The sequence below is a fragment of the Coregonus lavaretus genome (assembly GCF_964263955.1).
Source record: "Coregonus lavaretus genome assembly, chromosome: 5".
Taxonomy (NCBI): domain Eukaryota; kingdom Metazoa; phylum Chordata; class Actinopteri; order Salmoniformes; family Salmonidae; genus Coregonus; species Coregonus lavaretus.
In genome coordinates, this window is record NC_139992.1 from 16,925,751 (window position 1) to 16,952,763 (window position 27,013).

Sequence of the window (27,013 nt, forward strand, 5' to 3'; positions counted from 1 at the left end):
ATACCCAAGAAGACTCAATGCTGTAATCGCTGCCAAAGGCGCTTCAACAAAGTACTGAGTAAAGTTTCTGAATACTTGTAAATGTTACATTTCCATAAAAATAAAAAATAAAAATAGCAAAAATGTATCAACCTGTTTTTACTTTGTCATTATGGGCTATTGTGTGCAGATTGATAATGGAAAAAAACCATTTAATCAATTTTAGAATAAGGCTGTAACGTAACAAAATGTGGAAAAAGTAAAGGGGTCTGAATACTTTCCGAAGGCACTGTATATAACATTCTATTGGTTGCAAGAATTCTATATAATAATTTAAATAGAAAAACTCTAAATTTGGAATCCAGCGTCATTTTGTGTATCAGTTCATAAACCACCTACCATGGAATGGGTACATTGAAAATCTCTTCCCAACTATTTTGCAACCTGTATGGCACAGCTCTCAATTTTTTGGTCCTTAAATGAAATTGGTATACTTTTTTATTTATCACAATTTTCTTTAACCAATTTTGGTCATCGGACAAGTTCCTTACCTTCTCCCCCTTCCACTTGCCTCTTCCATTTTTTGCGGTAATGCTGCAATTAATTGGTTATAATTTTGAATAGAGCAGACATTTCCTTATAGTTTTGTTAGCTGCATGTGTGACATAACTCCACCAGTCCTATTTATGATATATTTTATAAAGATTATACCACTTTTTTTAACATTTTTTTCAAAAAAGAACATTTCAAAAAAATCAATTAGTATATTTGAGTTTAACCATAATATTTGTTTTATTATTTGTTCTGTCTTTTCTGGTGGATTAAACTAAATTTTCCGCAATGTTTTATTCTGTTTTGAGCGACTTGAGATGTTTCCCCTATCCATCTGTTCAATTCTCTGTGTAGCCTGCTGCTACAGGTAACTGCCAAAATAAAGGAAACACCAACATAAAGTGTCTTAATAGCGCATTGGGCCACCACGAGTCGCCAGAACAGCTTCAATGCTTCTTGGCATAGATTCTACAAGTGTCTGGAACTTCCTGTGTGGAAGCACCCCATGCTTTCATTATACAGGGATGTAGCTCAGTTGATAGAGCATGGCGTTTGCAACGCCAGGGTTGTGGGTTCGATTCCCACGGGGGGCCAGTATAAAAAAAATATGTATTCACTAACTGTAAGTCGCTCTGGATAAGAGCGTCTGCTAAATGACTCAAATGTAAATGTAAATGTACTTTGTATCCCTTATTTACTCAAGTGTTTCCTTTATTTTGGCAGTTACCTGTAGAATGCACGCTCGAGTTGCAACAAAATGGAATATAACATTGCAGATAAAGTTCGGAATGACACAATTTCGTGTGTACAACATCTAATGACCTGCATCACTATACTGAGAGCTTTGCGGTTTCTAAATTAACATATTTGGGTGTTTTTGGAGCCTTTGTCATGTTTTTTTGGGGGCATCCATACTACACAACGAGGATGAGGAATTTATTTGTTGTTTGGGGTAAGTTTCTCAAAAACGTGAAATAACACAAAAGGTGTCTGGACCTTTCTATAGCATTGAATTTACGTTAAAAAAATAGACATTTGGTTGCAAAAAGAAAACGTAACTTTTATGTCACGTCTAACTGTAGAACGTCTCTGTATTTCTCTTTCTCTCTCACTCTGCTCTCTCCTTCTCTCTTTCTCTCTCTCCTCCTCTCCTCCTCTGTCCTCTCTCTCTCTCTCTCCTACTTCTCGCTCCTCCTCTCTCATCTTCTCTCAACTCCTCTCTTCAGTGGGTGTACCAGAAGGTCGTCGGCCCCTCAGTGTTGCTAGACAGTCTCGGGACAGAGCTTCAGTAAGTACAGCACACTGCATCACAATAAGGTAATGTACCATTTACATGTAGTAGGCTATCTCCCTGTTTCACTCAAACTTCAAAATGACACAATACATTATTTACCATTAATATTTATTGGGCACAACATAATCCGAAACACAACCAAAACAAACTGCAAATGCATCCAAGTTTGTAGAGTCACAAGCTTGATGTAGTCATTCCGTGCTAGGAATATGGGACCAAATACTAAACTTTTGACTAAATGTCATACACTATCAGTGAATTTGTCCAAATACTTACGAAACCTTCAAATGGGAGCACTAGATACATAATGTGCATTAATTTCTAAACGGTAAAATCGAGATGTATGAAAATGCCCTAAAATAAAAGTTGACATTCTGTACTGTCACCTCATTGAAAACATTTGATCTGAAATCCAAAATGCTGGAGTATAAACCCAAATTAAAAGGTTTAGCTTCACTGTCCAAATAAATACGTACCGGAGTGTATGTGTGAATCTGGTTGGTTTTCAACAACATGTCATCTTTTGGTTCCACTGTCATTGTTTTTTGTCCTCTGATGTTTTCTGTGGTTTGCAGCCTATGTTTCTCACCCATCTCTCACACATATATTCCCACTCGCTCACCCATCTCTCCCCCATCTGTCTGTCTGTCACTCAGTCACGACCACTAACAAAGATCCCCACCTGTAAAACGCGAGTGGCCGCCCTCCTGCCCCCCCGCCCTAACTCGTCCTGCTCCTCCCACACTAAAAAGAACTCGCTGGGGGAGGTGGAGCTTGATAGGCCCCGCCCCTCCTCGGCTGGGCCTCGTGACTCCACCACACTACACAGACTAATATATGCGGTAAGGTTAGCATATGGCCCTGAACTGATCAACTGATCTCACATCTGTAAATTAATACAATAATATATAACAATAAACAACATACAGTGCCTTCAAAAAGTATTCATACCCCTTGACTTATTCCACATTTTGTTGTGTTACAGCCTGAATTCAAAATGGATTAAATAGATGATTTTGTCTCACCCATCGACACACAATACTGCACAATGACAAAGTAAAAACATGTTTTTAGAAATTTTTGCAAATGTATTGAAAATGAAATACATAAATATCTAATTTACATAAGCATTCACACCCGTTTGCTATGACACTCCAAATTGAGCTCGGGTGCATCAAATGTCCTTTGATCATTTTTTTTTTTTTTTTTTTTTTTTTTGTCATTTAGCAGACGCTCTTATCCAGAGCGACTTACAGGAGCAATTAGGGTTAAGTGCCTTGCTCAAGGGCACATCGACAGACTTTTCACCTAGTTGGCTCGGGGATTAGAACCAGCGACCTTTCGGTTACTGGCACAACGCTCTTAACCACTAAGCGACATCCTTGAGATGTCGCTACAACTTGATTGGAGTCCACCTGTGGCTAATTTAAATGTTTGGACATGATTTAGAAAGAAACACACCTGTCTATATAAGGTCCCAAAGTTGACAGTGCATGTCAGAGCAGAAACTATACCATGAAGTCCAAGAAATCGCGATCGACTGGTCGATCTCCAAGGCATTCCTAGTCGATGACCAAACATTTCTGTGAAAACGATAAAGCCTTGTGTTCCTATTTTTTTTATTCGTTTCGCGTTGTTGGCGGTAGGTGCACTTGATTCAGCAGCCCTGGTGCCAGGAAGGCAAAGTGTTCCCATTTTGAACCATTTTATGTGTCTGATGGTAGAACTCCACCTACCCGGCAGACCCAGAGAGCAAATCAAGTGCACCTATAGGCCTACATCTGGCCAATCAGATAGTTCAGATCACGGTGTCTGCACAGTTTCCTCGAGCCATAGACTGTGAAAAGAAGCCTCGAACGCACAGCAAGTTGATACTGTGAGATTACAAAACTTTTGAAATCATGACGAGAGAGACTCAATGAATATTTACATTTACATTTTAGTCATTTAGCAGACGCTCTTATTCAGAGCGACTTACAGTTAGTGAGTGCATACATTTTCATACTGGCCCCCCGTGGGAATCAAACCCACAACCCTGGTGTTGCAAGCGCCATGCTCTACCAACTGAGCTACACGGGACTACATACAGCAAAGAGCTGCTGTTTTTATGAGTAAGTTCATGTTTAAATTGTTATTCAGTGTCAACACTTTTATAAGCCATAAAATATGCGTTATCCCTATTTCCACTCACGCTACAACTAGCTGCAATGAATGAACATAGCAAAGTGTTCCGATAAGCTTGCGTTATTATTATTAGCAGCTTGTGTCTTTTTTTAATATTGAGGAATATTTCACTTTCTCTGGTCATAAGAGTAACAAAATGAATTGGTGCATGAGGCAGAAATAATGCAGTGCAACTTGCGTTTCGCCATCAGCTGGAAGACTGTCCCCTTTTCTCAACGGAGGGACGGTAAGTCAGCCTCACCGCTGCTCCCTCCCTCCCCTCAGACTGACCATCAGATGCAGGCCATCAGTCCAGTAAAAAAATTGCAAATTATTAAGCTCACTCAGCTGTGCCTCACAAGTAATACAACAAATGATCTATTGCCAGTGTGATCATATACCTTCAATTTTAAATAATTTCAAAAAAGTCTGAGAAGAACAACATTGGCAGGGTAATTCAAGCATAGCCAATATGCAGTGATAATGTATTGGGCCTATAGCCTACTGCACAAACCTCATTGCGACAGAACAGTTTTTGGTTAATGTTGCATAGGCTTACGTTTTTTAAGTGATGTTTAAAAAAAATCTGAGCGGTAGATCTTGGCTTGCATTTTGACTCAAAGTGATTTTGACTCAGAAAAGGTTGGTGACCACTGTTATACAGTGTTCAAAGTTTCCAAGAGCACAGTGCTCTCCATCATTGTGTAATTGAAAACATATGGAACTACCCAGACTCGAGCTGGCCGTCTGACCAAACTGAGCAACCGGGCAAGAAGGACCTTGGTCAGGGAGGTGACCAAGAACCCAATGACCACTCTGACAGAACTACCGAGTTCCTTGGCTGAGATGGTAGAACCTGCCAGAAGCACAACAGTCTCTACAGCACTTTATGGGAGAGTGGCCAGACGGAAGCCACTCCTGAGAAAAAGGCATGCCTGGAGTTTGCAAAAAGGCACGTGAAAGACTCTGAGAGTATAAGGCAAAATATTATGTGGTCTGATGAGACTGGAATGGAACTCTTTGGCCTGAATGCAAAGTGCTATGTCTGGGGAAAACCAGGCATAGCTCATCATCGTCTAACACCATCCCTATGGGCGAAGATTTACGTTCCAACAGGACAATGACCCCAAACATACAGCCAAAGTAATGCTGGAATGGCTTCAGAACAAAAATGTGAAAATCCTTGAGTGGCCCCGCCAAAGCCCAGACTTGAATCCCATTGAAAATATTTGGAAAGACTTGAAGATTGCTGTTCACCGCCACTCCCCATCTAATTTAACAGAGCTTGAGAAAATCTGCAAGGAAGAATGGGAAAGAATCCCCAAATCCAGATGTACAGTGAGGGAAAAAAGTATTTGATCCCCTGCTGATTTTGGACGTTTGCCCACTGATAAAGAAATGATCAGTCTATAATTTTAATGGTAGGTTTATTTGAACAGTGAGAGACAGAATAACAACAAAAAAATCCAGAAAAACGCATGTCAAAAATTTTATAAATGATTTGCATTTTAATGATCAGAAATTAATGATTTAATGATCATGAAATCAGCAGGGCATCAAATACTTTTTTCCCTTACTGTATTTGACCCCCTCTCAATCACAAATATTTCTGGCTCCCAGGTGTCTTTTATACAGGTAACGAGCTGAGATTAGGAGCACACTCTTAAACAGACACCTGTCCACAGAAACAATCAATCAATCAGATTCCAAACTCTCCACCATGGCCAAGACCAAAGAGCTCTCCAAGGATGTCAGGGACAAGATTGTAGACCTACACAAGGCTGGAATGGGCTACAAGACCATCGCCAAGCAGCTTGGTGAGAAGGTGACAACAGTTGGTGCGATTATTCGCAAATGGAAGAAACACAAAATAACTGTCAATCTCCCTCGGCCTGGGGCTCCATGTAAGATCTCAACTCGTGGAGTTGCAATGATCATGAGAACGGTGAGGAATCAGCCCAGAACTACACGGGAGGATCTTGTCAATGATCTCAAGGCAGCTGGGACCATAGTCACCAAGACAACAATTGGTAACACACTACGCCGTGAAGGACTGAAATCCTGCAGTGCCCGCAAGGTCCCCCTGCTCAAGAAAGCACATATACATGCCCGTCTGAAGTTTGCCAATGATCATCTGAATGATTCAGAGGAAAACTGGGTGAAAGTGTTGTGGTCAGATGAGACCAAAATGGAGCTCTTTGGCATCAACTCAACTCGCCGTGTTTGGAGGAGGAGGAATGCTGCCTATGACCCCAAGAACACCATCCCCACCGTCAAACATGGAGGTGGAAACATTATGCTTTGGGGGTGTTTTTCTGCTAAGGGGACAGGACAACTTCACCGCATCAAAGGAACGATGGACGGGGCCATGTACCATCAAATGTTGGGTGAGAATCTCCTTCCCTCAGCCAGGTCATTGAAAATGGGTCGTGGATGGGTATTCCAGCATGACAATGACCCAAAACACACTGCCAAGGCAACAAAGGAGTGGCTCAAGAAGAAGCACATTAAGGTCCTGAAGTGGTCTAGCCAGTCTCCAGACCATAATCCCATAGAAAATCTGTGGAGGGAGCTGAAGGTTCGAGTTGCCAAACGTCAGGCTCGAAACCTTAATGACTTGGAGAAGATCTGCAAAGAGGAGTGGGACAAAATCCCTCCTGAGATGTGTGCAAACCTGGTGGCCCACAACAAGAGACGTCTGTGATTGCCAACAAGGGTATTGCCACCAACTACTAAGTCACGTTTTGCAGAGGATTCAAATACTTATTTCCCTCATTAAAATGCAAATCAATTTATAACATTTTTGACATGCGTTTTTCTGGATTTTGTTGTTGTTATTCTGTCTCTCACTGTTCAAATAAACCTACCATTAAAATTATAGACTGATCATGTCTTTGTCAATGGGCAAACGTACAAAATCAGCAGGGGATCAAATACTTTTTTCCCTCAATGTACAAAGCTGATACAGACATACCCAAGACGACTCAAAGCTGTAATCGCCACCAAAGGTGCTTCTACAAAGTATTGACTCAGGGGTATTAATACTTATGTAAATTAGATATCTCTGTATTTAATTTTCAATACATTTGCAAAAGTATCTAAAAACATGTTTTCACTTTGTCATTTTGGGGTATTGTGTGTAGATGGGTGAGAAAAATATTGGTTTAATCCTTTTTGATTTCAGGCTGTAACACAACAAATGTGGAATTAGTCAAGGTGTATGAATACTTTCTGAAGTCAGGGTATAAAGAAGAATATATAAAGCTAGGCACTGTGCTAACTTCTGTAACTACTGTACTAAGCTAAATCTGTGTGTGTCTGACAGGATGGCGGTTCGCAGAGCCCAAGGAGGTCGTCCCTGCCCCGGCCTGCCTCGGTCCCGCGGCCTGCCTCTATCCTGAGCCGGCGTACCCACCACCACACACACGACCAGGAGGAGAGCTCCACCTCTATCACCAGCTCCGGCTCTACCGCACCCCGTAGACCCACGTGTAAGTCACTTATTTTTTTAGTGAGTGCATACATTTTTCATACTGGCCCCCCGTGGGAATTGAACCCACAACCCTGGCGTTGCAAGCGCCATGCTCTACCAACTGAGCTACAGGAGGCCCCTCCTCCACCATCCCCTCACCCTGATACACTGGTCTCTCTCTTTCTGTTTTGATCTGGCTCTCGCTCTTTTTTTTCTCTCTTGATTTTTCTCTCGCCCTATCTCTCTCTCGCCCTATCTCTCTCTCGCCCTATCTCTCTCTTTCTCTCACCCTATCTCTCTCTCGCCCTATCTCTCTTTCTCTCGCCCTATCTCTCTCTCGCCCTATCTCTCTATTTCTCTCGCCCCATCTTTCTCTCGCCCTATCTCTCTCTTTCTCTCGCCCTATCTCTCTCTTTCTCTCGCCCTATCTCTCTCTCGCCCTATCTCTCTCTCGCCCTATCTCTCTCTCGCCCTATCTATTTCTCACCATATCTCTCTCTTGCTCTATCTCTCTCTTTCTCTCACCCCATCTTTCTCTCGCCCTATCTCTCTCGCCCTATCTCTCTCGCCCTATCTCTCTCTTTCTCTCGCCCTCTCTCTCTCGCCCTATCTCTCTCTCTCGCCCTATCTCTCTCTCGCCCTATCTCTCTCTTTCTCTCACCCTATCTCTCTCTCGCCCTATCTCTCTCTTTCTCTCACCCTATCTCTCTCTTTCTCTCACCCTATCTCTCTCTCACCCTATCTCTCTCTTTCTCTCGCCCTATCTCTCTCTCGCCCTATTTCTCTCTCCCTATTTCTCTCTCCCTATCTCTCTCTCGCCCTATCTGTCTCTTGCCCTATCTCTCTCTCGCCCTATCTTTCTCTCGCCCTATCTCTCTCGCCCTATCTCTCTCTCGCCCTCTCTCTCTGTTTAATCCTCTACCGCTCATCCTCTCCTCTAGCATTCAGTACAGAGGTCAGGGCGGAGCATAGGACAGGACGCGCCCCTAGTTGGACAGGTAGAGAGGAACTCTCAATCTCATCCAGTCCCATCCAGTTTCATCCATGTCTAACTTGGTCCCTCTTCATCTCAACTGGTTTCACCTAGTCCTGCAGTGTCTCACCTAGTCCTGCAGTGTCTCACCTAGTCTCATCTTGTCTCACATGGTCTCACCCAGTCTCGTCCAGTTCATCTCTATGTGTGTTCAATATCCCATTCTTAGTAAGAGATTACTTGTTGGAATGTCTCATCCTTGGCAGTTACCCACTGGGCACACACTGATTGAATCAACATTGTTTCCACGTCATTTCAATGAAGTTACGTTGAACTAAAGTGGAATAGACATTGAATTGACGTCTGTGCTCAGTGGTAGTAAGCCTATAGTTTGTGTTTCATTAACCTCTTTTATTCTATTAACTACATTGTTTCATCTAATTTGTGTTTGTTTTGATCCACTCTTCATCTGACCAACTTCTATAGTTTGGTGCAGTAATGTTAGCCTGGTCCCAGATCTGTTTGTGCTGTCTTTCCAACTCGTATGGATCATAGACAACACAAAACTGCACCAGGATAGAGTAATGCTGAGAGATGCCCAACCTAATTGACCTTTGAGTAACCTCTCTATATGACCTCTGTGACCTTTATATGACCTCCCCACACCCAGGCACACAGTCGATGCGTTCCCGTTCGCTGTGCAGTGGCCCCACCACACCCCGCACGCCAGGGTCCACAGCCATCTCCCCTGGTACCCCTCCCAGCTACAGCTACTCCTGTCGCACACCCGGGACCCCTCGCACCCCCGGCACACCACGTTCTCGAAGCCTGCTGCAGGAGAAGAAGGTATGGTCTGCCTCCGAAATGGCACCCTAGGTAACCGGTTCAATAGAGCTGGAAAGGAAGCAATGGTGTTGTACTGTGCTCGTTTGAGGCAAGTACTCAATAAGTGTTTTAAATTGAATTGTATTTGATTTGATTTATTTAGACTTGATTTATTCAGGAGATCATATTGAGACATCTCTTTTCCAAATGAGACCACAGTATATCATGAAAGCAATTTATCGTTGGCAATTTAGGTCCCAATTAATTAATTAATTAATTAATTCAAGGTGGCTCTGCTCCGCACCCCTCCCAAGTCACCTGCCACCACCCCCAAACAGCTCCGCATCCTTAACCAGCCCCTGCCCGACCTCAAGAACATCAAGTCCAAGATCGGCTCCACAGATAACATCAAGTACCAGCCCAAGGGGGGACAGGTTAGTGCCCCTTTGGTTACCTAATGTACCCACCCTCCCTCTCTTTTGTCCTTCTCCTTATTTATCCTCCCTTTCTACCTCAGTCTTGTATTGTATTTGACTGATGCTGTATCTGCTAGTTATTTTTCCAGGGCTTCTACCCAGCCTTTCAGACCCTGTTCCTCCCTCCTCTGTCCCTCTCTCTGTCTTTCATGTCCCTCTTCGTGTTCTTAGCCTGTCGCTCCCTTGTTACTGTAGCTCTGTCCTCCCTCAGTCTGTCTGTCTGGTCTCTGTTTGCTGGGTCATGGTTTTAAAAGGAGGGCAATGAGAAAGATGTCTCATTTTGGTGTAGCAGCTGAGCTTTTCAAATGGGTGAGACATAAAAAGGATGAGTGCTTGGGGACGTTTTCTCTGTCAGGTCCCTCTGTAGTTCACCATCGATGCTAAATAATATTCTGGAACTCCTCTACCTGTCTGGCCTCCCAGATGGGATGCATTGCCTAGGCAACCAAATGATAATTTACTACAACACCATGCTGAAACAAGGTAGTGTCTCTAGACAGATGGTTTGCTTCCAGCAATGTACAGTGGCTTGCGAAAGTATTCACCCCCCTTGGCATTTTTCCTATTTTGTTGCCTTACAACCTGGAATTAAAATGGATTTTGCGGGGTTTGTATCATTTGATTTACACAACATGCCTACCACTTTGAAGATGCAAAATATGTTTTTGCGTGAAACAAACAAGAAATAAGACAAAAAAACTGAAAACTTGAGCGTGCATAACTATTCACCCCCCCAAAGTCAATACTTTGTAGAGCCACCTTTTGCAGCAATTACAGCTGCAAGTCTCTTTTTTTGCCCATTCTTCAAGGCAAAACTGCTCCAGCTCCTTCAAGTTGGATGGGTTCCGCTGGTGTACAGCAATCTTTAAGTCATACCACAGATTCTCAACTGGATTGAGGTCTGGGCTTTGACTAGGCCATCCCAAGACATTTAAATGTTTCCCCTTAAACCACTTGAGTGTTGCTTTAGCAGTATGCTTAGGGTCATTGTCCTGCTGGAAGGTGAACCTCCGTCCCAGTCTCAAATCTCTGGAACACTGAAACAGGTTTCCCTCAAGAATTTTCCTGTATTTAGCGCCATCCATCATTCCTTCAATTCTGACCAGTTTCCCAGTCCCTGCCGATGAAAACATCCCCACAGCATGATGCTGCCACCACCATTCTTCACTGTGGGGATGGTGTTCTCAGGTGATGAGAGGTGTTGGGTTTGCGCCAGACATAGCGTTTTCCTTGATGGCCAAAAAGCTGAACTTTAGTCTTATCTGACCAGAGTACCTTCTTCCATATGTTTGGGTAGTCTCCCACATGCCTTTTGGCGAACACCAAACGTGTTAGCTTATTTTTTTTCTTTAAGCAATGGCTTTTTTCTGGCCACTCTTCCGTAAAGACCAGCTCTGTGGAGTGTACGGCTTAAAGTGGTCCTATGGACAGATACTCCAATCTCTGCTGTGGAGCTTTGCAGCTCCTTCAGGGTTATCTTTGGTCTCTTTGTTCCTCTCTGATTAACTTTTCCGTTATTTATTTTTTTGAATTTTTGGAAACAAGTTATTTTTTTCATTTCACTTCACCAATTTGGACTATTTTGTGTATGTCCATCACATGAAATCCAAATAAAAATCAATTTAAATTACAGGTTGTAATGCAAAAAAAAAAAAAAAAATGCTAAAACTGGATAGTTTGCCTCTTCTCTCCTTACAGTGCATTCGGAAAGTTTTCAGACCCCTTTACTTTTTCCACATTTTGTTACGTTACAACCTTATTCTAAAATGGATGAATGTTTTTTTTCTTCATCAATCTTCACAAAATACCCCATAATGACAAAGCGAAAACAATAACAATAAAAAATAAAAAACAGAAATCCTTATTTACATACGTTTCAGACCCTTTCCTATGAGACTTGAAATTGAGCTCAGGTGCATCCTGTTTCCATTGATCATCCTTGAGATGTTTCTACAACTTGATTGGAATCCACCTGTGGTAAATTCAATTGATTGGACATGAGTTGGAAAGGCCCACACCTGTCTATATAAGGTCCCACAGTTGACCGTGCATGTCAGAGCAAAAACAAGGTCGAAGGAATTGTCCATAGAGCTCCGAGACACAGATCAGGGGAAGGGTACCAAAAAATTGCTGCAATATAGAAGGTCCCCAAGAACACAGTGGCCTCCATCATTCTTAAATGGAAGAAGTTTGGAACCACCAAGACTCTTCCTAGAGCTGGCTGCCCGGCCAAACTGAGCAATCGGGGAGAAGGGCCTTGGTCAGGGAGGTGACCAAGAACCCGATGGTCACTCTGACAGAGCTCCAGAGTTCCTCCGTGGAGATGGGAGAACCATCCAGAAGGACAACCATCTCCGCAACACCACCAATCAGGCATTCATGGTAGAGTGGCCAGAGGAAACCACTCCTCAGTAAAAGGCACATAGCCCGCTTGGAGTTTGTCAAAATGCACCTGAAGGACTCTCAGACAATGAGAAACAAGATTCTCTGGTCTGATGAAACCAAGTTTGAACTGAATGCCCAGTGTCACGTCTGGAGGAAACCTGGCACCAACGGTGAAGCATGGTGGTGGCAGCATCAATTTGTTGGGATGTTTTTCAGCGGCAGGGACTGGGAGAATAGTCAGGATCGAGGGAAAGATGAACGGAGCAAAGTACAGAGAGATCCTTGATGAAAACCTGCTCCAGAGTGCTCAGGACCTCAGACTGGGGCGACGGTACACCTTCCAACAGGACAACGACCCTAAGCACACAGCCAAGACAACGCAGGTGTGGCTTCGGGACAAGTCTCTGAATGTCCTTGAGTGGCCCAGCCAGAGTCCGGACTTGAACCCGATCAAACATATCTGGAGAGACCTGAAAATAGCTATGCAGCGACACTCACCATCCAACCTGACCGAGCTTGAGAGGATCTGTATATATATATATATAAAAATGGAAATATCACATTTGCATAAGTATTCAGACCCTTTACTCAGTCCTTTGTTGAAGCACATTTGGCAGCGATTACAGCCTCGAGTCGTCTTGGGTATGACGCTACAAGCTTGGCACACCTGTATTTGGGGAATTTCTCCCATTCTTCTCTGCAGATCCTCTCAAGCTCGATCAGGTTGGATGGTGTTCTAAACACCTGTTTTGCTTTGTCATTATTGGGTATTGTGTATAGATTGATGAGGGAAAAAAACAATTGAATCAATTTTAGAATAACGCTGTAATGTAACAAAATGTAGAAAAACTCAAGGGGTCTGAATACTGTCTTTGGACAGTATTCAGACCCCTTGACTTTTTCTACATTTTGTATATATCGGCTGTTAGATGTAAACCAAGCTTACTTTTACTTTGCTGCTTTTGGGTAAAGTTTGTCGACTTGACTATGAAGTTGATACAAATATTATTTTAAATTGTATTTATTTTTTACAGTTATGACTGTTATTTTGTTTTCATGGCTGTCTTCATCCATAATCGTCAGTTACATGATTATATAATTACCGTGGCAAGCTGGACTAAACCCCTGGGTGACTGGCTGGCTGAAAGTGTCTCTGAAGGGTTCCAACAGAAAGTGACAACATAACCCCGTACTCAGTGACAGGAAGTGACAACATTAACCCGTAACCAGGGTTGACTGTCTGGGCATGGAGTTGCCACAGCTGCCAGGCTGCCATTCTCCCAACCTCTCAATGTTTGCATCCCAAATGTCACCCTATTCCCTAAATAGTGTACTACTTTTGACCAGAGCCTATGGGCCCTGGTAAAAAGTAGTGCTCTATAAAGTAGGCAGTGCCTGATTCTAACAGATTCTTACAGACTGTGTTAAATATGAATCACCCCTTTGAGGCGATGGTGTTTGTTTCTCCACTTTTTGGACTGGATGGATCCGAAGCAGTTGTAAGGTATGATTCATCTTTTAGCAGTCTCAGTAGTAGAACCCTAGACAGCTACTTAGAAACTGCTCTATTTGTGTTGGTAAGTGGTTAAATTGTTGGAGAAGCTAATTAATCATTTAGAAGACGACCAGACAGTTACTGGAATAGAGGGAGAAGTTGAGATTTTCTGCTCTTGGTGTCATTTACTATTCTTAATGTTATGAATTGTGGTAGGCTATTTCTTCTTCACTGTCTAAAAATATTTGAGTTAAGAGGAATTTCTGGCTAGGATGGATAAGGGTAAACTAAACCCTTTTGTTTTAATTTCCTTCTTTTGTTGCCTGCACTGGTGTTGGCTACTGTTTTTTCTTTTAATTCACCTGATACCACCTCATGTTGTTACAGTGTTGCAAGCGGAACATATTGTTGTTATTACAAGCTGGGCTACCTTCAGCACTTGAAAGGGGCCTTGAAACCCTTTAAACACCAATACCGGCTATTTGCTTTCTCCTGTCTGCTGGTGTGTCCTCCATCTCAAGTGTGTCACCTTGTGTCTGGGAGTCTGTTGTTTTTGAGTGGCCATTGTTGCTCTTCTGAATTTCTCATATCATGTCTGTTCATCTCAGGGTTGTGGATCCTGCAGCCTTCCATCTTTATACAGTCTGTTCTAGGGAAAGATATACTGTATATAAAGCTATTTCTTCAATATTCAACTGAAAGACACCTTTCAGATACCTTTGGTTCTAACGACCACATAGACTTTACTCAGTGCTGCTGTCTAGGGATGCGTCCCAAATGGAACCCTATTCCCTATATAGTGCACTACTTTTGATCAGAGCCCTATGGAGACTGGTTAAAAGTTGTGTACTATAGAGGGTATAGGGCGCCATTTGGGATTGACTCTTACAGGATGCTATAGGGCCTTCAGTAGATCCTGATACATATACACAGCCCTATACAGTACTTCCAACCAGCCCAGTAGCAGTAGCAGACCTACAGTATCCCAGTCCTGTAGCATAGCAGAACCTATACAGTACTTCCAACCAGCCCAGTAGCAGACCAAGTGTGCATCCCAAGTGGTACCCTATACCCTACATAGTGCACTACTTTTGACCAGAGCTTATATAGGAAATAGGTTGCCATTTGGGACACAGACAAGTCAGACCTACAGTATCCCATCCCTGAAGCATAGCAGAACCTATACAGTACTTCCAACCAGCCCAGTAGCAGTAACAAAACCTATACAGTATCCCATCTACAGTACAGTGACTCCCAATCTAGCTAGAACAATAATGTGTCTGCTTTTCTATCAGCAACACAGAGGCAGGGGCCAAACGGCCAACACAACAGAGCCCAAACGCAGCCCGTCGTGGATCTGGAGATTGCTCCTGCGCCTGGTCTCTCTCTCCTTATATCTGTCTGCTGCACACAGTGTGACGTGGGCCCCCATGCCAGCCAAAGACCCACTGGTATACAGTACCTTCATCTACCAAGTTCCCTCTTATTCCCTCACACACACACTGTCAAACACAAGAGACAAACACAAACAACCCACAGGGCACACACTGGTTGAATCAACGTTGTTTCTACGTCATTTCAATTGAATTACGTTAAACCAACGTGGAATAGACGTTGAATTGACGTCTGTGCCCAGTGGGACATGTCAAATCCTGCCAGGAAGTGAAGTCCCCCTTTGACCCAGAGGTAATTTCACAGTACTCTGGTTGCTGATTTATCAAAGGTCACTGTCCGATGCCCTATTCTACCACCCCTTTATGTAATGGTAGAAAGGGTCTTGAACTCCACCTACCTGCTGTGTGCTGTATCTACTGACGTACTGTATCATCCCTATAAAGACATGTAGCCTTCTAGTGAATCTCCATCCAGTGCTCCTCTGATCATCATCAACAATTGTCCTGCCTTCATACAGAGCTATCTGTCTGTCCTCTTAATGCTGTGCCTATACGTCCCTTCCATAACATATAAGCTAAGCATCCATCCTCATCCTCATTTAAATAGCCACATTATATCTCTGTATTTCCTCTAGATTCAGATTTTAAACAAGAAGCTGGACTTCAGTCACGTACAGTCAAAATGCGGATCCAAGGATAACATGAAGCATTCTCCTCGTGGAGGCCATGTATGTACCTCTACCTACCGTTCTGTTCCCTCTCTCCCTTCTCCTCTCTCTGGCCTAGTAGGCTACACACTCATGTTGAACAATTGATGTACTTATGGAGACACCACTAGGCAGGGTTTAAAAAATCTGGTAACTTTCCCAAAATTCCCTGGTTTTCCCTGGAATCTGGGGGAAGTTACCAGAATTTTACAACCCTACCACCAACTGTTGTGCAAACTTTGTTTTGCGGACAAACTCATCAGAAAATTTGTCAGTTGTACGGCCTGAGTGTGTACTAGGCCTCATTTTCTCCTCTATTGGGAGATGAGTGGACTGTCTCCCCCTCTGGCACATGCCCGTACAGGGGCCACCCCTACCCTCAGCCAGGGTTCAAATTACAGGGGGGTGAGGAGGGGACTGGCACCCCCGTAATAAATCAGGGTCCTCCCCATAAGAATTGAAATATCAAGAACATTTAAAAATCAAGCCATTGTATAATTCCACCCCTGCTCCTATCCTTCTGTCCAACCCCAGCTTCCAGTCCTAGGTCAGCTTGTCTGCCGACATGCACAATCTGGCCCTCCTCTGTCCACTACAATGCAGCTAGCTCTGAGTTGTACCAACTCCCACCTTGGTATGTTTACAGAACTCTCTGATTAGCCTATAAGTGAAGATATATCCTTGTCTCTCCCTTGAAAAGCAAACTTTAGACTCAGTTCCATTAATCTCGGAACCCAGCACCACATCTAGCTAGCTACTGTAATGGGAGTACAGTTCCATTGATATGTGCACAAAACCAAAAACACTTAAATCACAGACTCCCTTTCCTGAGCACTTTGCTTCCTGTATGGTTCAGTATCTTATCTGAACAGCCTGATGATCAAAACTGAAGTCTCCTCTTCTTGTTCGTCATTCAGTTGTAATATATACCCACTCTAATGATGGAAGTATATATATTCACATGCAACAAAACAATGATGGTGTTGATGAAGTTTATCAACAACACATGTGCATCTACTGTATGTATCTTCCATGCAGAGTTAACATACTCAAACAATCATTTGTACCTCTCTGTACCTGTTATGACATGGAACACAATATGGAAGATTTAAACCTTTTCTATAGAGAGAAGCATTAAAATAACTATTCTTCACAGTATTGGCCTTAAAGTGGCGTAGGCCTATAGAGAATATGCATATATGTGTATGTGTGTAATAAGCATACTGTACATGGTGTATAGAGAAGTACAACATGAGGGGATTTATCAAAATGTTTGTGTTGTTGTGAGAGAAATGCAGTGGGAAGAAGAATGTTTTCTACTTGTTGTTTTTCTGTGAAGCTCCAGCAGTGACCTCTAACCAGATGACCTATTTGCCTATCTCTCTCTTCTTCCTCTGTTCTTTCTTTCTTTCTTTCTTTCTTTCTTTCTTTCTTTCTTTCTTTCTTTCTTTCTTTCTTTCTTTCTTTCTTTCTTTCTTTCTTTCTTTCTTTCTTTCTTTCTTTCTTTCTTTCTTTCTTTCTTTCTTTCTTTCTTTCTTTCTCACCACTTAAAACCACTTCAATCCACTGATCACAGTTTATCTTCCTCTCTCTACTATCTGCTGGCTTATGACTTTCTTCTCAATTTTCTTCCCCACTCTCTGCATGTCTAGCGTTATAATGTTATAAATGTGTTAAGATGTTTTATACTTTGCAGCGCGACCAATCCTGCTATTTTATGTTTGTGTCTCAATCAAACTTACTTTGTCTCTTTACAGCTACAGCAGACCCTGGCCCAATAACTGTGACTGTTTTAGAAATAAATCCTGTCCCTTAGCCATTCTAGTTTACATCCCATATTCACAGTCTATGGATGCATCCCAAATGGCACCATATTCCCCTAAATAGTACACTACTTTTGACCAGGACCTCTAGGGCTCTAGAAAAGACTGCCTGAATAGTTCTGGCAGATTCAGCACCCTGTGTCCCTGTTGACAGGCATGCAGTACATACAGCATTTCAGGGGATGTTACATTAGATTCACTAGATCCATCCCCATTCAAGTCAATTGCTGTGCTCTGAGGGGCTTTCCCTGTTCTAGTCATTGTATGTCTATGTTTATTCTAGCTCTTGAGGATCACGACTAGCCTGCTCAGTTGTAGACCCAAGGCACGAAGGTCACCGTGGTTACATGAAGAAAGCAATCACAAAGTGTCATCTCAATTGCATACTCCTCACGTCCTCTCTCCTCTTCTCCTTCTCAAAACCCATTGGAGGAGAAGGTCAGAGAGAAGGAATCTGTGGCTTTCTCATCCAATGGGTTTTGAGAAGGAGACGAGGAGAGAGGATTCGAGGAGTATGCAATTGAGATCTTCCCAAGGTCTCTCTTTGCTGATATTTTCTACCTGTAAAGATGTAATGACCATGATTTTGGTAAAGATGTAATGACCATGATTTTGGTAGCCATGGGGAAGTAAGAAGTGTCTGATGTCAGAGATGATCAGTGGTGTGTTTAATTCCATTTCAATTCAATCAATTCGGAATTAAACTGACATTTTCCTCTTCGACAATTGACTGAATTAAAATGGAATTCAAAACCAAACTCTGGTACTAATGTTATGCCCTGAGGTGTTGAGAGGTTAGAAGTCAGGGAAGCTGTTTGTCGAGTCATCTGGATGAAGCTCTGTGTCACAACCCCAATCCCTCTCCCGCCCCTCACCTTCACGTCTATAGATATAAACATGATATAAACGTTATATAAACTATCTCCGACTCCTACAGGTGCTTATTCCCAGTGTTAAACTGGACTTTAGCCATGTTCAGTCTAGGTGTGGCTCCCTGGACAAAAGACAGTACTCTGCAGGAGGGGGAAATGTGAGTCTCTTATCCCTAATACACTTGACGTCTCTCCTCATCTCTCACACACACACTCCTCTCTTCGTTTTGGTATGGTACCCCTTTCTCTCACACACATTCTACCTCCTCCTCTTCCTCTTCTTCCTTCTTTTCACTCTCTCTCTCTCTCTCTCTCTCTCTCTCTCTCTCTCTCTCTCTCTCTCTCTCTCTCTCTCTCTCTCTCTCTCTCTCTCATTCTCTCTCTCTCATTCTCTCTCTCTTTCTCTCTCTCTGATTCTCTCTCTCTCATTCTCTCTCTCATTCTCTCTCTCTCTCTCTCTCATTCTCTCTCTCTCTCTCACTCTCTCTCTCTCTCTCTCTCGCACACTCACACCTCCTCTATCTCTCTCTCTCTCTCTCTCTCTCTCTCTCTCTCTCTCTCTCTCTCTCTCTCTCTCTCTCTCTCTCTCTCTCTCTCTCTCTCTCTCTCTCTCTCTCTCTCTCTCTCTCTCTCTCTCTCTCTCTCTCTCTCTCTCTCTCTCTCTCTCTCTCTCACACACACACACACACCACTCGCCAGTCAGAGTTCCAGGGAGACGCAGGACTGGGGACTGCATGGTTCCTATCCCAGTCCCAGACTGTGTATAACGTCTCAAATTTAGTCCTTTATGGCTGTGCTTTCTGTTTCTTGGAGGGGAAAAAGGTTGAACTTGAACGTTGACTATCTCTCTCACCTCCCTCTCTCTCAAACCCCACTTATGAAAATTAAAAGATAGATGGATAGATTAGTTATGGAGAGGCCACCCAATTCACAACCTTTTTTTCACTGACACAAACCACAGCTCCATCTTTCTCAACATGTTCACTAGCATTCTGCATGGTTAGGGAGGGTATAGTTTCTATCAGATACTGTTACAAACCTAAGCATATACAGTTCCTTCAGAAAGTATTCACACCCCTTTACTTTTTCCATTTTGTTGTGTTATAGCCTGCATTTAAAATTGATTAAATTGAAATGTTGTGTTGCTGGCCTACACACAATACCCCAAAATGTCAAAGTGGAATTATATATTTATATATTTTTTCTCAAATTAAAAATGAGAAGCTGAAATGTCTTGGGTCAATAAGTATTCAACCCCTTTGTTATGGCAAGCCTAAATATGTTCAGGAGTAAACATGTGCTTAACAAGTCACATAATAAGTTGCATGGACTCACTCTGTGTGCAATAATAGGGTTTAACATGATTTTTGAATGACTACCTCATCTCTGTACACCACACATACAATTATCTGTACGGTCCCACAGTTGAGCAGTGAATTTCAAACACAGATTCAACGACAAAACCAGGAAGGTTTTCCAATGTCTCGCAAAGAAAACAGTTACAGAGTTTAATGACTGTGAAAGGAGAAAACTGAGGATGGATCAACAACATTGTAGTCACTCCACAATACTAACCTAATTGACAGAGTGAAAAGAAAGAAGCCTGTACAGAATAAAAATATTCCAAAACATGCATCTTGTTTGCAATAAGGCACTAAAGTAAAACTGCAAAGAATGTGGCAAAGAAATTAACTTTAAGTCCTGAATACAAACCATTATGTTTGGGGAAAGTCCAGCACATCACTGAGTACCACTCTTCATATTTTCAAGCATGGTGGTGGTTGCATCATTTTATGGGTATGCTCGTCATCGGCAAGGACTATGGAGTTTTTTAGGATAAAAAGACACGGAATAGAGCTAAGCACAGGCAAAATCTTAGAGGAAAACCTGGTTCAGTCTGCTTTACACCAGACACTGGAAGACAAATTCACCTTTCAGCAGGACAATAACCTAAAACACAAGGCCAAATATACAGTGCATTCGGAAAGTATTCAGACCCCTTTACTTTTTCTACATTTTGTTACGTTACAGCCTTATACTATTTTTATTTTTAACTTTTTTTATCCTCGTCAATCTACACACAATACCCCATAATGACAAAGCGAGAACAGGTTTTTAGACATTTTTGTACATGTATTACAAATTAAAAACAGAAATACCTTATTTACATAAATATTCAGACCCTTTGCTATGAGACTCGAAATTGAGCTCAGGTGCATCCTGTTTACATTGATCATCCTTGAGATGTTTCTACAACTTGACTGGAGTCACCCTGTGGTAAATTCAACTGATTGGACATGATTTGGAAAGGCACACACCTGTCTATGTAAGGTCCCACAGTTGACAGTGCATGTCAGAGCAAAAACAAAGCCGTAGAGCTCCAAAACAGGATTGTGTTGAGGCACAGATCTGGGGAAGGTTATCAAAACATTTCTGCAGGATTGAAGGTCCCCAAGAACACAGTGACCTCCATCATTCTTAAATGGAAGAAGTTTGGAACCACCAAGACTCTTCCTAGAGCTTGCCGCCCAGCCAAACTGAGCAATTGGGGGAGAAAGGCCTTGGTGAGGGAGGTGACCAAGAACCCGATGGTCACTCTGACAGAGCTCCAGAGTTCCTCTGTGGAGATGGCAGAACCTTCCAGAAGGACAACCATCTCTTCAGCGCTCCACCAATCAGGCCTTTATGGTAGAGTGGCCAGAGGAAACCACTCCTCAGTAAAAGGCACATAGCCCGCTTGGAGTTTGCCAAAAGGCACCTAAAGGACTCTCAGACAATGAGAAACAAGTTTATCTGGTCTGATGAAACCAAGATTGAACTCTTTGGCCTGAATGCCCAGCGTCACGTCTGGAGGAAACCTGGCACCATCCCTACGGTGAAGCATGGTCGTGGCAGCATCAATTTGTTGGGATGTTTTTCAGAGGCAGGGACTGGGAGACTAGTCAGGATCGAGGGAAAGACGAACGGAGCGAAGTACAGAGAGATCCTTGATGAAAACCTGCTCCAGGTTGCTCTGGACCTCAGACTGGGGCGATGGTACACCTTCCAACAGGACAACGACCCTAAGCACACAGCCAAGACAACGCAGGAGTGGCTTCAGGACAAGTCTCTGAATGTTCTTGAGTAGTCCAGCCAAAGCCCGGACTGGAACCTGGTCGAACATCTCTGGAGAGACCTGAAAATAGCTGTGCAGCGACACTCCCCATCCAACCTGACAGAGCTTGAGAAGATCAGCAGAGAAGAATAGGAGAAACTCCCCAAATATAGGTGTGCCAAGCTTGTAGCATCATACCCAAGAAGACTTGATGCTTTAATCCCTGCCAAAGGTGCTTCAACAAAGTACTGAGTAAAGGGTCTGAATACTTATATAAATGTGATATTTAACATCTTTTTTTTTTTTCAAACAATTCTAAAAACCTGTTTTTGCTTTGTCATTATGGGGTATTGTGTGTAGATTGATGAGGAAAAATAACTATTTAATCAATTTTAGAATAAGGCTGTAACATAAAAAAATGTGGAAAAAGCCAAGGTGTCTTAAAACTTTCCGAATGCACTGTACTCTGGAGTTGCTTACCAAGACAACATTGAATGTTCCTGAGTGGCCTAGTTACAATTTTGACTTAAATCAGCTTGAAAATCTATGGCAAGACTTGAAAATGGCTGTCTAGCAATGATCAACAAGCAACATGACAGCGCTTGAATCATTTTTGGAAGAATAATGTGCAAATATTGTACAATCCAGGTGTGCAAAGCTCTTAGAGACTTACCCAGAAAGACTCACATCTGTAATCACTGCCAAATGTGATTCTAACATGTATTGACTCAGGGGGTTGAATACTTATATAATCAAGATATATTCTTTTTTAGTTTTTAGTTTTTACAAATGTTAAACATTACAGTGTTTTGTGTAGATCGTTGACAAAAAACATGACAATTAAATCAAATTTAATTCCACTTTGTAACACAACAAAATGTGGAAAAAGTCAAAGGGTGTGAATACTTTCTGAAGGCACTGTACACGATTATAAAACATTTACATTGATGGTAGACCACACAGTAGGCATGTTCTATTAAATAATCTTGACGGATAAATCTCTTATTTTTCCTATGTTTCTTGATTTGTCACTGTCAGTTGTCTAATGCATATGCTTCTGTTGTGCTTGCTTCCCACTCACTCACTCACTCACTCAATCACTCACTCACTCAATCACTCACTCACTCACTTACTTACTCAGTCTGTAGTTGCTGTGCCTTTTGGTTGTTTGCATAATTTATTCCTTCTGTCTTTCTCTCTTTCTTGCTAATTCTGAATGTGTATTTCTATTGGCTAATATTCTATGGCTAATATTCTGAATGTGCATTTTTATTGGCTAATATTCTATGGCTAATATTCTGAATGTGTGTTTTTATTGGCCAATATTCTATGGCTAATATTCTGAATGGGTGTTTTTATTGGCTAATATTCTGAATGTGCACTTGTATTGTCTTTTCAGATCTTCATAACTGAACCTGAGGGTTCTCGTTAGGCATAATAACAGTAGATGTTGTACTTGATATTAGCAGTAGATATTAGATATTGCTAGGATTGTGGAGAGCAACACACCATGATTCTGAGTTATTGACTCTCAGCCTTTTGATCCTCCTTGGTTGGACAATGGGTTAATGGGTAGAAATGACCAGACTGGGCAAACTAAAACAGATCATACCCACAGGTGCAGATTCAGACCAAGAAGATTGACCTGAGTCACGTGACCTCCAAGTGTGGATCGCTGGACAACATCCGCCACCGGCCAGGTAACCTACCCAAACTTCCTGTAGACTGTGTGTACGGAGGTGGCTTGGCAATCTGATTCCGGCGTCTGATTTGATGCCAGCTGCAGATATGTCTCTTTACACTACAAAAATATGTGTAGTCGAGGGCAAGACGTCTCTTCGACAACGGTTTCAAACTAGCTGTGTGTAAAAAGGCTCAAAGTTGATCTCAATCATAATCTACCTGGGTCACCCCACACTGACAATTGAGAGATATGGGAGCTTACAGTGTATCCACAACACACTAGGACCATGGTGGGCTTGTATAGGAATTAGACCTTTACCTTACTGTAGATAAAGGAAACGAGTGAGAGAGCATCATAGGATATGTCCCAAATGCCACCCTATTCCCTGAATAATGCACTACTTTTGACCAGAGACCTATGGGTATGGGCTCTAGTCAAAATGTGTGCACTATAGGGAATAAGGAGCCATTTGGGATGCTTCCATACAGTGAGAGGATCTCATGTGTGCTGTGTGATGCGGAAAAATCCCCCCTGCTTTGAGATAGTGGTGATGACTACTGCGTCAGAGTCCTACACCGCCATCTCGTGGTCATACTGATTATCAGCTTCTGTCCAATAATACATTCACACTGCGACACTCACCCTGCATCCTAGAGGTAATGATACATTTCCAAAGCAACTATTACATTACATTTTAAACGACAGATATATCTGCAGGATATGGACCCCAGGAAGACTAGCTGTAGTCATGGCAACAGCTAATGGGGCTCCTGATAAGGAATAAGGGTCTGCCTAGTCAGTCTTATAATCGGTTTGACTAATTATTGATAATAAATTATAATGATGTATTGGAACAAATGAATGGGAGGATATCCAAGAGGATATTGCACTTCACTTACCGGTTAATACATTCCTGTCTTGAAGTCTCTTCTTCTTCTTCTTCTTCTTCTTCTTCTTCTTCTTCTTCTTCTTCTTCTTCTTCTTTTCTCTCTCTCTCATTCACTCACTCACTCACTCACACTACCCCCCTCTCCCTCCACTAGGGGGAGGTAACGTGCGCATAGAGAGTGTGAAGCTGGACTTTAAAGACAAGGCCCAGCCCAAGGTGGGTTCCCTGGATAATGCACACCACACCCCTGGTGGAGGCCACATTATGGTAAGTCCCATCATACTGTAAACTCATCACAACGAAGATTGCTTGCGTCCCAAATGACGGCATATTCCCTTTAAAGGGCCCCATGTGCCCTGGTCAAAATTAGTGCTTGTTAAAGGGAATAAGGTGCCTTTTGGGATGCACACCTGATCAGTCGGACATCAGTCTCAGACAGACTCCTCCAAGGTTAGCACCCCTCGAACCATCCATATGACGTTTGTGTGTGTACAGTATGAATCACCCACCTGTGTGTGATTGTGCGTGTGTGTGTGTGTATCCCCCACCTGTGTATGTGTATGTGTACCCCTCGCCTATCTCACCCACCCTAACTCCCTGTAGATCGAAAGCCACAAGCTGTTGTTCCGTGATACGGCCAAGGCCCGGGTGGACCACGGGGCGGAGATCATCGTGACCCAGTCTCCGGAAACGGGCATGTCAGGGACGGTGTCTCCCCACCGCGACAGCCACCTGTCCTCCTCTGGCAGCATCAACTTGCTGGAGTCTCCACAGCTAGCCACTCTAGCTGAAGACGTCACCGCCGCCCTGGCCAAGCAGGGCTTGTGAGCGCCTTGACCCCCCTCAGCCCAGGCACCGGATCTCTTGACCCCCACCCTGCCTCCAGTCTCCCTCCAGTCCACCCCAGCCCCGGACACCTTCCCCCTTCCCCCTGCCTCCAGTCCACCCCAGCCCCGGACACCTTCCCCCTGCCTCCAGTCCACCCCAGCCCCGGACACCTTCCCCCTGCCTCCAGTCCACCCCCGGACACCTTCCCCCTGCCTCCAGTCCACCCCAGCCCCGGACACCTTCCCCCTGCCTCCAGACGACTGATCCCAGACTCCTGACACCCTCAGCTTGCCTCCAGTTCAACCTGACCCCAAGCCTTGGACTCCCTCACTTGTCTTTAGTCCAGCCCAGGCTCCCTCATCATGCCTCCACCCAGCCTCCAATCTCCCTCCAGTCCACCCCCAGCCTTGGGTACCAGACAGCCCACACAAATCTCTGCCTCAACCCCACCCTGCCTCAACCCCACCCTGCCTCAACCCCACTCTGCCCCTGGACACCTTTCTTCTGCCTCCACCCAGCCTCTACCCTTCCCTGCTACCTACCATGCGGTCCATCCCAAACATGCCTCTCGTCTATCCCAGGCCCTGGACACCCTTACCCCACCCTGCCTCCACCCTAGCTCCTGTCAATCCCAGACCCTGGACAACCTGATCCCACCCTGCCTCCTGTCCATTCCAGGCCCTGGACACTCTCTTCCCATCCTGCCTTCAGTCCACCCACCCAGACTCCCTCACCCTGTCCCAGGCCTCTCGTCAACCCCAGCCCAGACACCAAGACCCCCCCCCCCCCCCCCCATCCTACAGCAGCCTCATACTCACCGCCTGATGGAGCTGCCTACCCCACCCTATGTCAACAAGACAAATTAAGAAAAAACAACAACCCTAATGGAACTAGAGACTATTTAGAAGGTACTTTTGGTCAATTGTTTGTTGATATTTCCATTCCAAGTACCTGTACTTTTTTTCTCCATATTTTATCTGGTGTATTTCTTTAATGCTGCGTATAGATAGATAGATAGATAGATAGATAGATAGATAGATAGATAGATAGATAGATAGATAGATAGATAGATAGATAGATAGATAGATAGATAGATAGATAGATAGATAGATAGATAGATAGATAGATAGATAGATAGATAGATAGATAGATAGTGTCCAAGCACTGACCCAAGATCAGCTTTTTGCACAACATAATCTGGGTATGGGCCAGGTATAGGGTGGGCTGGTCTCTGTTCAGTTCTTAGGAGCAGCCTTTTCTTACACTAGGTAGGAAGTTACGTGGCCATGCCGATACAGTACTCTACCCATGCCATGCCGCCAGCACATCTTGTTTTGCTCAGTAAAGTGCATGGACGCCAGACTCAACATTCACCATACTTCAAGCATCCTTGCAGCTAGTCCCACATCCAATATATAATAAATATATAAACAATATATATTGAACATATGTATAAATATACCAGCTCTTTGTCTGCAACATCTCTTCAAAAAAACAATTTAAAAAAAGTGATTAGTCCTATAAGTATAACTTATACCTGTAAAATTGCATTATTTCAAGAACTAGATAATGGTATGATGAGCATGTATTGATTCTAGTTACAAAAAGAGGCTATTTTCTATTTCAAATAAAATGATTTTAGTAAGTTATTTCCTGAATCATTGGCTAGAAATATTAACACTTCATGTTTTTGTAGATATTAGTTGACTGGTATGTTATGCTTGTTGAAGTTGACTTCAGACAACTGTGCTGGTATTGCTAAGGAGTGCATCTTCCATGCCTGCAACAGAGTACTAAAGGCCCTGCGAATGACTAGCGCCCTGTCCTGGGGGTGTACATCAAGCTGCCTCCCATTACAGAAACAGGAGATAAGGTCCTGCCCCTATGGGCCATTCTGGCTCGGACAAGGCTTATTTTAATTACAGATTACTAACCAATGCTACTCTCTCTCTCTGGGAGTTGTTCTTCTAAAAGTCTGGTTAGCCAGTCCTAGTTTAGTTTAAGAGGATGCTGCTTTGATTCTCATCTCAAATATCTCAGTCCAAAAGAAACGTTGATATAGCTAGGAGCTCACAGAAGCTGTGATCCCCATCCATTCACCATGCTAG

At 43.2% G+C, this 27,013-nt stretch overlaps 1 protein-coding gene across 1 annotated transcript in view; it reads left to right on the forward strand.

Annotated features, from left to right (window-relative positions):
* The window catches only part of LOC311128816 (microtubule-associated protein 2-like), a gene marked incomplete at both ends in the record, with an annotated part of 42,466 nt that extends 17,561 nt beyond the window's left edge, over window positions 1-24,905 (forward strand). Inside the window, 11 exons of the mRNA XM_084161046.1 lie at window positions 1,758-1,819; window positions 2,482-2,667; window positions 7,314-7,479; window positions 8,402-8,458; window positions 9,104-9,279; window positions 9,546-9,692; window positions 15,644-15,736; window positions 18,476-18,568; window positions 23,123-23,204; window positions 24,232-24,344; window positions 24,681-24,905. Coding sequence (XP_084017172.1) covers window positions 1,758-1,819; window positions 2,482-2,667; window positions 7,314-7,479; window positions 8,402-8,458; window positions 9,104-9,279; window positions 9,546-9,692; window positions 15,644-15,736; window positions 18,476-18,568; window positions 23,123-23,204; window positions 24,232-24,344; window positions 24,681-24,905 — 1,400 coding nt within the window. The remainder of the gene's footprint in view (window positions 1-1,757; window positions 1,820-2,481; window positions 2,668-7,313; window positions 7,480-8,401; window positions 8,459-9,103; window positions 9,280-9,545; window positions 9,693-15,643; window positions 15,737-18,475; window positions 18,569-23,122; window positions 23,205-24,231; window positions 24,345-24,680) is intronic.
* Window positions 24,906-27,013: the final 2,108 nt, after the last annotated feature.